A 12,966-nucleotide genomic window follows, 5' to 3' on the forward strand; every position below is an offset into this window, starting at 1 on the left:
CGGACACAGAGGGGGGCCCATGGGGCCCGGCCCCCCCCCCTAAAATCTGTAAATTGTGTTAAATATTAGGCTTTTTGGTTAAAAATGCCCTAAAAAGCATATTCTACATTACTTTTTATTTTGGGCCCCCCTAAAATAAATGCATGTATCCGCCCCAGCGCAAAACTATTTTCCGACGCACGTAACAAACTTTAAGTGACAAGCGATGGCGACAGAGTTGCCAGATTGTGACGGATTTAAGAGGTGAATCTTAATTAGTGATGGGAAAACCCGATTAATTTCAATAATCGAGTATTCGAGTTTCAAGCGATTGCAATAATCGAGCGATCGCTCGAGCTAAATATCGCTCGTATTTAAAAATACGGTTTTTCGCCCGTTGCTTGTTGTAAGTACTCGTTAACGCCAAGCGCCAAGCAGTAAGTTGCGTGCGCAGGGTACATATTCTTTCGGTGGTGAACGGCGAGCAGTGACGAGCGATTCGCTTGATCGCTTGATTTAACAGAGACAACATTAACGAGTTATCTTTGGATTTAGTTTATTTCAAAGCATTGTCGATGTAGGTCGTAAAATTTTGTCCCTCAGATACGCAACGGATAACGTCGTATAAATTTGCTACCTGCAATGTATGTAGAAAATTCGCTCGGCTTTTTATTGAGTATGTCACATTAAAATCGGATTTCAATTTATTTCATTCTAGGTTCGCTTGCGTTCGTCGGTCGTAACTCGTCACTTGCATTGCTCGTTCATAATCGAGTGATGTCGGTTACTTCACTAATCGAGTACTCGAGCGAATTTTCGAGAGAATTTTCCCATCACTAATCTTAATGTAAAATTGGGAAACAATATATTTATTATATCATCTTTTAAAGATTTTTACTTTTTATTTTTAATTTAATAATTAATTATTACTTCAGTAATTAATTGGTTTATTTGCTTTATAACTTATTTTACTTATTACATATTTGCAAAAACTAGTCCATTATGAAGATTATTCTAAGGATATTATGGGTTACTTATTTATTTATTGATGTACATCTTCATCTTACAACACCACAATTGGTAACAACAAAAGGGTGCCATTAATGCACAAACTAATAATCAAAAAAATTACTAAAAACTAACGTAGAAATAACTTTGAAACCGGTATAATGTGCTTACCAATCAAACTTAAAAAAAGCAATTAAAATAAATTAATTACGTGGCCAAAATTAGCTTTTTTTATTTTATTTTACTCATGGTTTCAGCATTCATGGGACACAGGGCACAGAATAAATTTTAATAACGCCAAAATTATAATGAAAGAAGCGATAGCCTCTAAAAGAAAAATAAAAGAGGCTTTTTTAATTCAATCTAATAAAAATAAATGTATTGCTCATGCATCTGTAGATGTTAGTAATGTATGGCAATCGCTTCTTTGATTTTAAAGAACATTACATAAATAAACATAACATACGTAAAATTTAAAAATAATCATACAGAAATTTGGGCTTTTTGGTTTTACCTTATTAAGTAATTATCAGGTAGTAATTGTTAATTTTGAAGTTTAACTTAATATAATGTCATTTTAACAGAACGTCAACGATTTCTTGTAGACGTATCTGTTTTAAAAAGTAAAGTGTTGTCGAATAGTTCAATTTAAATATTTTAAATAGTTTTTTTTTTCTTGATTCTTTATATTTTTTTGCTTCCGACGACGGAAAGAAAAACTTTCGAAACGTTAAGCATTTTTTTTTCTTTGTTAGGCAAATTTTTATTACTGTAAACACAACTTCTGACAATCAGCGTCCGTTTAGGTTTAACGCCCAGAAGTGTTTACAAAAAATAACTATTTTATTTTGTAGATTTTTCTTGCAGTGCAGTGGCCAAAAACCCATAAGGATTTTTTTGGATAGATGAATCCGCCACATAGGTATAGACATTTTTTACAATCAAACTTACTTCTCTGACTGCAGTCCAGGATAATAAAGGACTTTTATCGTCACGTTCTCATTCAAAATAGTTTATCAGGGAAGCTACAAGCTCTTTGTTTCGACTGTTTAAATGCTTCGGCATATTTTCAACACACAATTTCAAGAAATGCAATACATAAACTCGAAAATTTAGTTCCTAAAAGAACTGTTTGTGATTAACAGCGCGTTTAGTCCGCGCGGATGTTTTTTCAAGATAGCTCATCCGGACGGAGCATACGCGACCCATGTGAAATTGTTCATATAAACTCATGGTACTTGCTCGAAATCGCGAACGGTCCGTCGCGGATGCTCCGCTCCATCTGAAAGCACTGAAAAGAACAATTAAAAAAACGAATATGAACATAGACAAAAAACGAGAATTACTCACAAAGATTCAACAACAATACGATATACAAAATAATGCCTGACATTACAATAATTGTCAAACGATGACGTTGCTGAACACGCAATGTCACCAACATAGTGATAATAAAATTCGGTTTAAACTAATTTTGCAGCTTTAATCTAAATAAAATATCTGTTACAATCATTTCCTTTATAAAGTAAAATGAAGAGCTGCTCGGCATCTTAAATTATACATCAAAATTTAAACATTTTCTGTCAAAATTTCATTTAGTCAGGTTTATAGGCTTTAGTGTCAATTTCGATACGATTGATAACGTGCATCGGAAAATGTTTTGCGATTACCGTACCTGTAAAACTGTTAAGTGATTTTTATTGGTTAGAATTTTTTTTACAAAAAAAGAGCCACTAAAAGGCTAGTTTCCTTTAAGATAGATATAATATTATAACCCCCCTGTAATTGGGCCCATTGTTGTCTATTCTTGGTTATGCGGGTCCAAGTTATCCCTGCCAACTTTCTAACATATGGTCTTTTTCTAGGTCTCTTAATTCCTCATGATGCTGCCATGTTAATTTTTGGGGGCCATCTGTTGTCAGCCCTTCCCAGGGGTCCTGCCCATTGCCACTCGAGGGATTTGTTTACATGGGTCTTTTGTCGCATCCATTCTATATTTTACGGTCATTGTTACTCCCAGCATATTTCGTTCAAAAGAGTTTAAAAAAATGGCAATAGAACACACAAGATCGATACAATTTTAAAAATGAACATCCTTACTCGATCCCCTAATCTGTATGCCTAAATCAACTGCTCTGCCAATAACAATAAAGTTCGGCAAGGTCGTTAGTGCATTGACGCCCGAAACGCAAATAAATGCGCCGATATATTTATTACTTGTTTATTGTTTTTATAAAAATATTTTAACGTCTAAACCCATTGACTTTCTAAAAAATACATACACACGAATTGAAAATAAGTCTTGTTCTTAAATCGTATAACCTACATGGATAAGTAAATTGACTTCATTCAATGACTAAAGAATACATGGACATGTAACGCCCAAATACGGGCTGCAGCAGAATTGGTGATGTTAGACACCATTTTTTAGTTATCATCAGCTGGTCGTCAGTGACAATTTTAGCGATTTTTAATAGTTTCTTCACGAATTTCAAATTCCAGATCCTTAAGCCGGGCTACTCAAGAACGGTTCTGAAAGGAGCTGTGCGCGATAGACTGGTACCTAAACATGTCAATTGTCAAGTTGAAAATATTGTCAAACTTGAAAAAGTTAATCCCAAAGGATGTTTTAAGATGGATAAAGTGGATACTGGTTCCTCCATATCTCCATAATTTTTAAATCGGGAACCAAACAAAGTGATCAACCGTCAATCATTATTCTTAACCTCACTTAAATAGCGGGGAACTCCGAGCACTAATTTATAGGAAGGTGCTTGAGGGAGAAGAGGATCTCGGATTACTTTATGACTCAATTGAATGGAGGGAGAAAAGTAAAGTAAAGTAAAGATTTCAGTTAACGTCTCCTTTTTGCTGACAGGGCTAATCTGGACGGGGCCTACTTTGTTTACGCGGAATCCGAACCGCGGTCCTCGGCCATATCATGGTCAATGGTCTAGCGACTTAGCAAGTATCTAAATCAACTCTTATACTCACGAGATATCCGATCTCTTCCGGCCTCGAACCGTCGTGATTGAGCTTTTAATAAATTAATAATAATAAATAATTTTACACTTTTGCCTTTATTGGACGATACAGAGTTTCGAACCGGTCATCCGTCCATCCACTAGTATCGCCTTATGTCGCTTAACTTCGGTGTTCTAATGGGAACCGGTGTTTCGACGTAGCTGGGCCATTGCCTTGAATGGAGGAAGAGTATCGCGTTCTTGGACAGTTCAGAGACTCAATGGAGGACAGTAAATGGTGATTAGTTGTCCAGCTTTCAAGTGTAAAAGCCGCAGCGATAAGAAAGAGCCAGGAGTTACGTTTCATAGGTAAATAAACAGTCCACTCCACCTTTTTAGCGTTTTCTTAGTTTTCTTACTGAATTCGATAATTATTTTCTGATATTATATGTACTTGATATGTGCTATACGTCAATACTGGTTTTGTAACTTTTGTTAAACATTTTAATACGTTTTTTTTTGTAATTAATTAGTATGATACCACTGCATACACCAAAGGCGTAGTCAAAACATTTATCACAAATATAAAAATATCTCTTCAGCTATACTTATACTATACCTATACTTTACACTTTACACCTTAAAATACGATTACTAGCACTTGTTCAGAAATAGTAGGTACTAGTATTTCTGAACAAGTACTGAGCAATGTAGTCTGAATAGTGTATTGTATTTTAAAGTGTAAAGCTTCTTTCTAAAATATGCAGTGTCACAGGCTACACGCGATAGAATAAATAAAATTTGGACTAAATCCAACCTAAGGACTAAATAACACCTGTCAATTTTGACTTTACTTACTAAACTACTGTACTAAACATTATTTAGCATTAAAAAATATGTCTCCAACATCACGACATGCCATTTTCAAACCTTCTTTATTGCACGTATGAAACGTTCAATAGGTTTGTCTTTCTCGAGGATTTTACATTGCGCATGCGTAATAAAAGTTTGGAAACGTATTTCCAAAATAATCACAATTTTATACGGTTTAGAAAGTACAAATTATACATTGTTATGGAAACCAAACTATTCATTGTCATTATATTGTCATAATCATATGTCATAATCATAATCTTATTTCTATTGTGTAACGACGCTTGTTTTTAATTTAATTGTATTAATTACTCTTTTATCGGCCGCTTTTATATAGTTAAGGATGCAAATGTTGTTCAGTGAGAAGTTAATTTTAAGTTTGTATTTCTCTTAATTATATTTCTATTTTTTTTTCCGTTGGACTTTCTAAATACTCCTTCCCCTAGGAGATGCAAGACCTTGTCGTTGGTGGGGAAGCTCCTGGTCAGGTGCTGGGGGGAATCCCCCCTAGCACTTGGCTTGGTCTAAGAAGCATCTCACTAATCGTCTTGTCCCTGACTGTTGTGTCGTGGCCAGGGAATTGCACCAAGACATATAACGATACCGGACGGGGCTACGGACAGCCTCAACCTTGGGGCACCGGGGGGCACCCCATTGTATTTTACCCCTTACTTCTACATGCGGGGCTCTGTAGAAGTGGACCGACTGTCCCTAGCGACTCATGGGAACACTATGAGATCTGGTAATAATAGTAATAAAAACATCACCGGTGAAGCTGTGGAGAAACCCCCTAGCAACACTGGGAACAGTAACAATGAAAGTTCCAAGGGGCCAAACCCAAAGAGAACTACAGGAGAGGTGGCTGACACTTGCGTGAGACCATCCTCCGCAAGTGGCATACAAGTTACCACCTCCTCCAAGGGTCGGGAGCCCACCTCCTACCTCTAAACCCAACAGGCGACACAAGCTACCGTTTCGTCTGCCCGGCCTGGGTCGTAGCTCCTCGACTGTGAAGGACACGGGTCTCCGTAGGAAGTCCTGGGACTGTACGATGAGTTATAACTCAAGAAAGGGGGACACAATAGATCTCTAAGGTCGCAGAGATTAACCCCCCTCCCACTTATTCTATTCTAAATACTCGTAAAAATGCCAAGAAAGTGTTTGGTGTATGGAAGTTCTAATATCTCCGGAATTATCTTTTCATAGGCAAGTAAAGTATTTAGTTGTTCTTTTATTTATATTAAACCACATGCTTTTTATATTTAACCTTAAGACTTAGATTTCCTAAGAATATTGATATTCGTACGAAGTGGCTAAATGTATTTTTACATAATTTAATTTTTGTGGTAGTAAACATTCAATTAATTGTTCAAATATATGTATTTTGCAAATTAATTTTTTTAAATTAATGTTCAAATTTGGCGCGTGGACGATAGGTCCTCGACAAGGATAGACAGAGTAGAAGCACCGCTTGTGCAACAAAAAAAGGAGATAAATGTAAGTCGTTGATATGTTTACGACAGTTCCATAGTGATTTACTTATCCACGTAAGTATATATGATCTAGGATTTTGGCAGTTTCGTCAATGTCAACGACACAACGTAGTTCTGAGATCGAGCCTTAATAAGAATCTATTACAACTCTAGTAAAATGAGTAAATAATTGTGGAAATGAAAGATCCAACCCTAGATGCAACATTTTTCGTAAACGCTTAATTGAGCGGTTTGAAATTTTGACGCAAAATCCGGCAATACCGCATAGAAGAAATGTATCAACCATGTCTCTATCACTGTCTTACATGGTAAAATCCAGACCACGCTTCGACGATGACCAAACCTGTATAGACTTCTGAGACACTCATTCTTTTGACGTTTGTTTGTTTATACCTTATTAACTTTAAAATACATACACGATTGAAAATTATTTTCATGATGCTTATCTTTACCTTTATATCTGTTTTAGTGATTATATTACTCACTTCAAGAGACATGGTCTCCACCCGTCTCTCCGCGTCCACTATTCTCTCCAGCGGCATATCCACCTGCATGCTGGACGTGGACTCCACCTCCGAGGTGTCCTTGTCCTTCGTCCTTTGTCTTTCCTCCTGTACCGCTTCCCGTTTCATACCCATGGCCAGACATTTCTGGTATCGACAATATTGACATCTAGAAGAACAACAATAAATGTTTTTCTCACATAATACCACGTTCGAAAAAAAGGTGTCAAAGACGGGTGGAGAATGACAATCGATGGTAATTTTGGCGAGGTCAAGCCCTAGACGTCATTTGCTTGGCCCGCATTCTTCTTTATTTTTTAATGGCGCTTACTACCTGTTGGTCTTAAGAAGGTTGTAATATATTCTTATATTGAGTAAAAATAATTTTTAAATGGTGTAGTTTAAAATTCGAGATCCAACAAACCAAAAAAATCTTTTTTTAAATAGGTCTGTGTGTCCTATCCTTTTTTAATGTTACTATAATTAGTGTTAATCTTTGGTGTTCATTTTTGACAAGCTTCATGTCAAGTTTTGGTAAACGTTTAGAAATTAACCACACCAAAATTATCACTTATTGTCATTCCCCAGCAGTCTTTGGCGCAATTTTTTTCGATAACACTGATAAACGTATTTTAGACAAAACAGAAACGATAAAGGAAACGCAGTTTTCTAAAAACATGACTGATTTCATTCATTAAATATCCAGAAGCGTGCGGTGTTTTATGAAAAATTATTATATACTTATTTCTATAATATTTTCCAGTAAAGGTAATGTAAATAATTTTATTTAGTGATTTGCTAAATATAGCAATATTTTATATATAGAAAGCGTGTACAAAAGCATATATTATAATAACACAGCTACTGGATACTTTTTTTGTATTTGAATTTTATTTATTTATTTATAAACATGTACAATTATTATAATAAACTACAAACATGTTTTCAAAATTATCCCACATAAGCTTGAGAGCTTGTGCGTGGGAATAATGACAATTAATAAAAAAAAAAGAAAATTTGTTGCGTAGACTAAACTCTAGCAGTTATATAATAAGTTCACTATGTATAATCAAAGACAAGAAATAAAAAGAGTTACTTATTACAAGTCAAATAAATACTACCGATCTTGTCAGCACTACAAGGCACGGATATCAGAGAGTCACCAACAGAATAGATATATTGGTATTGCAATAATAAAAATTTTACAACTGATACAGAGTGTCCAAAATTTTTATTAAATAATTACTAACTTTAAACGGCAATAATTTGTTTAATTTAAATGGAACACCTTATATATTTTACCAATATCAGATAAACAATGTAATTGTCTATCAAATTTCATATTGTATTGTTCCATTTTTTACCCATCTCTTGAATAGTTTTCATAGAAAATGCATTTTCTTATAATTTAGACCTCATTTATCACTATACCCATGGAATATTGACATTTTAGCTTATTTTCAAAGATGTAACAAATTTTCAAAGGGTACATATACTAATATTGTTGATATAGTTCGCTTATTTAATTAAAAAATAAAAAAAAAACTGTTTAAATATTTTTTGTTAAAGCAGAGGACTAATTAATATGATCCCAGTGTTCAAAACTACATTAATTGACTGTTTACGTTGTAGTAATAATTGTTCCAAATACTAAAAAACTGAATTTTGTGTGTGTATTAGATAGTGTGGTAAAAGTAACACCTTATAAATTTTATTTCATTTAGATTGACGAATGCTATTTATAAAAACAGAGACATTCATTTTCATAACTTATTATTATATTGATTTCTGAGCCAAATCCACATTTATTTAGAATAATTTATTAAAACTTAAAACAATTTAAAAGTATGTAATTAACTAATTTTTGGTGTTTTTATGGAACTGCTAATGGTTTTATTCGCATTCAGAGTCAGGTAATTCTCATCCAACCAACATTTAACTTCGCAGTAGTCCTTGATTTTTCCATTATGACCGTTTCTTGTCACGTTCTCTCCTTTAAATAGATTTTTTGTATGCCAATGGGCATGCAATATTTACCACCTGTACATTTTGTACATATTATGGTGCATAAAAAAAATCTGAAATGTCAATATTCCATGGGTATAGTGATAAATGAGGTCTAAATTATAACAAAATGCAATTTCTACAAAAACTTGAAGAGATGGGTAACCAAATGGTATAATACAATTTGATAGACAATTACATCGTGCATCTGATTCACGTAAAATATATAAGTGTTCCATTTAAATGAAACAAGTTATTGCATTTTTATAAGACGTAGTAATTATTTAATATAAATTTTTGACACTCTGTATAAGGTAGTAAAATTATTATTATTATCAACACAATATCTAGATCAATGTTGATAATCTTCAGTAAATATTTAGTATTAAAAACTTTGATACCTTAAGAGAAATAAAGCCTTAAAATTTTTACTGCAATTTCATAAAATTGAAAATATTTCAAAAACGGTAGTTAAGTGTTAATAAAATTTACCTTTATTTCAATCGTAGAATCCAAAAATAGAATAATATACAGGGTGTTCCATTTAAAAAAATACAACTATAATATTTTTACTTATTTGGGACACTCTGTATCTTAATAAAGCGATAGTTTAAATTGTAGCTCTAATAGGCCTTCAACAAACCCAAAACTTACAATTTGTAAAAATCTAATCTCCGTGTCGTATGTGGTGAACAACCCTGTATAGAGTGTACAAAAGCATATATTATAATAACACAGCTACTGGATACTTCAATACCAGTCAATATTTTCACTATTTCCAGGGAGGAGCATAAAATTGGTTGTAGCACTGGCCAATAGGAAAACGTTATGCGCATGGCTACCGCCAGGTAACGAAGCGTGCGAGATCAGGTTCACGGCGTTGCCGGCTTGCCTGAAGCGGATGATATCTTTAGAAGATATTTACTTTTTATAATAGAAGAATGAAGAAAATCAGTTAACTAAATATAAACATATACATTTAACAACAAGAACTACGTTAAAATACTTAAGAGTCCATTTCACTAATCCGAAAAAGTCGCAAAATAAGCGTCCGGCATTTAACGTTTTATGTAAAACTGGCTAGGTATTTTTACACAAATGAAGAAGGAAATTAAAGATAAAAGATTATACTATATCCGTATTGTAGCACATTTTGAGACAATTTCTTTATTTTTAAGATTTTGATGGCGAAACATCAACAAAATATCCCTTATATTTGGACTAAATTTTCCCGAAAATAAAGACATAATTTAAAATTCCATTACAATACGGAAATAGATTGAAGTTTTGTGATTAGAGTGATATATAATTTATAACGGTTTGTAACAAATTGCTCGCTATCTTATGGCAAATGCTGAAGCTGTGCAAACCTCAACCAAGCCTTAATCAAAGCACGTGTTTCTGAAATCTATACTAATATATAAAATCCTTAAGTGACTGACATACTGATTAATCACGATCCTGCTCAAACCACTCGACGTAAGAAGCTCAATTTTGGCATACAGGTTGATTCTAGGGTGTAGAGGTTCGATAAGAAGGGATTTTTCGAAATTCCAGTTCCAAGAAGGTGAAACCACCCCTCAAATATTACAATATTTTTTATTTAAAAAACGGTCAAGTTTCCGAAAAACGCTTAAACACGTATATTTCATTTTGTTTTTTACATAGTTTAAGATTTGTTAAAATTTGTTATGTATACCAGGTGTTTCGAAAAATCTGGTCATTGATTAATCACGATCCTGCTTAAAAGCGCTTGACGTAAAAAGCTGATTTTTGAAAACAGATTGACTTTAGGGTGTAGAGGTTCCATAAGAACGGATTTTTCGAAACTCAAATTCTATGGGGATGAAACTATCCCTCAAATATTAAAATATATTTTATTTAAAAAAACGGTGAGTTTTTCAGAAAAACTCTGAAACACGTATATTTTATTTTTTGTTGTTTTACATATTTTAAGATTTTTATAAATTTATACAGGGTGTTTCATAAAATATGACCATTGAGTAATCACGATTCTGCTTAAACTGCTTGACGTTTAAAGCTGATTTTTGGCAAACGGATTGACTATGGGGTGTAGAGGTTCGATAAGGAGGGGTTTCTCGAATCTCAAATTCCAAGGGGGTGAAAACACCCCACAAATATTACAATATTTGTTATTTAAAAAACAGTTAGTCTTTCGGAAAACGCTTGGACAAGCATAATTTATTTGTTTTTTTTACATATTTTGAAATTTTTAAAAATCATACAGGGTGTTCCAAGAAGTTGGGTAATTTCTTAACCACGATTCTGCTTAAACTGCTTAATATAAAAGGCATATTGGGCCAATGTCACAATAAAATATTGTTAATGCCAATCATGGGCCGACATTGATTATTTTCAATATTGGCGAAAACTAAGAAACTAATATGGGTACAATATTGTTTACCAAGATTAGATGTACTGAATAAAATACAATATTGACCCAACATTGGCACAACATTGGCACAACATTGATGTGCGAACGAAAATGAATCAATATTGAGCCAATATAGAAACAATGAGCAGCCAATATTTCGTGCTACTTGGGCACGCTAGTATAATATATATTTCCTTTGGTCACACACCCCCTTTACCCGACCCCTGAAAGCGACACGAATAGTACAGCTTAATAGACTCTTAACATTGTGTAAGCGGGAATCCACTAAAAATATTAAATTTATAGCTAATATGGACCAATTTTGTTTTTGTATTGCTAAAATTGACAAGATGGATTTTTTATCACTTTCGCTGCTTCTGATCCGCTTGTCAGATGATATAGAAGAGATGCATTACAGTCCAGATTTAGATCAGAATAACACAAATCGTTTACTTTAGCTTATCCAAAAAGAGAACATAATATGATTTAGTACCATTTCTCTGTCATTTTTTGGATCTGTGACAAGACATCCAAAAATGACATATGACATATATTTTTTTCCTTTTGGACGGTACAATCATCAACTACTGTTATCTGTTATCAAAAGTATAATCTTACACATTTGGTAATTTGATAGTACATACTTGAAAACGGTTGAGGATTATACATTTTGTAAATTATATATAAGGGTTTTTACCTGTTTCTCTGTCTTTTATCTATTATACAGTTTCTTTCTTCTCTACATGCGTATGACAGATCTTTTCTGACAGTCCTTTTGAAAAATCCTTTACATCCTTCACAACTGAAAAAGAAAATAACAAATTAAAAACTTACCATATAATAAGACTACAATACAATCGCGGAAGATCGCTCGACAATGAAGATCGCTATTATATAATCGCTATATGTAAAATTTCATAGTGATTGTCATCGATCGTCAATTCCAAGCTCACTTGATGCCGTTTTTTTCTGGGCATATACCTTCAAGAGTTATTAGTGTTATATTTAATTAGTTATTATGAAGAATAAATTAGTTTACGTATTTTATCGTGTATTTTAAATTAAGGACCCACGGAATACGTAACAATATTGTTAGATTTCGTGATTAGTCCGATTTAGAAAAGGACTTGATTTATCTGCTACAGTGAGACACTGGATCGACATCTCTCGGCAATAAACCGAAACCAGCATCCGAAGATTTCGGTCTACAATGATAAACAGAACGTCTTCAATCGAATCATTTTATTCGACAGAACCCGAGGGGCCTGTTGAATATTCCAAGCTATTCGAGCATAGAGCATCGAACATAGAGCATATTTTTTATTTATTTATTTTATTTTATTTTATTTGACTACGTTTTGTAAACAAAATACAATTGTAGCAAGTCAAGTTTTACATAGAATATAAATAATACCCGTTTAACACATTAAGTAAAGTAAAATACAAAAGACACTTCTACCAATACCACAAACTTCATAACAGAGGATTACTTACTCGTATTTATTTTTAAAAAATATTTTGTATTCCTCGACTGAGTAAAATGCCTCAGCAATCAATAGTTCCTTTATTTTAATTTTAAATTTTTTTACATCATATAATTCAAAATCTAAAGATTTTTTTTTGAAATTTCTAGTCTGAACATAGAGCATAGACATGGATGTCTAAAGAAGTTTCTGGAGCTGACTCTGCTATGTTTGGGTAAAGTCTTTCCAACGAGCCAAACAACGAAACATGTGTCCCTGTCGCTT

The 12,966-nt window shown here is 33.4% G+C and overlaps 1 protein-coding gene across 7 annotated transcripts in view; it reads right to left on the reverse strand.

Moving 5' to 3' along the window:
* Positions 1 to 12,966, reverse strand: part of LOC115885454 (retinoic acid receptor RXR-alpha-B-like) — a 118,276-nt gene that overhangs the window by 19,633 nt on the left and 85,677 nt on the right. For 6 of the 7 annotated variants that reach the window (XM_030904423.1, XM_030904417.1, XM_030904399.1 and 3 more), the window contains 2 exons: positions 11,916 to 12,020; positions 6,769 to 6,988 (listed from right to left, as the gene is read on the reverse strand). In XM_030904423.1, coding sequence (XP_030760283.1) covers positions 6,769 to 6,988; positions 11,916 to 12,020 — 325 coding nt within the window. The remainder of the gene's footprint in view (positions 1 to 6,768; positions 6,989 to 11,915; positions 12,021 to 12,966) is intronic. The other variant, XM_030904408.1, reaches the window with a different exon arrangement.

This window comes from Sitophilus oryzae, unplaced genomic scaffold (assembly GCF_002938485.1).
Source record: "Sitophilus oryzae breed Bouriz unplaced genomic scaffold, Soryzae_2.0 scaffold_111_pilon_pilon, whole genome shotgun sequence".
NCBI lineage: Eukaryota > Metazoa > Arthropoda > Insecta > Coleoptera > Curculionidae > Sitophilus > Sitophilus oryzae.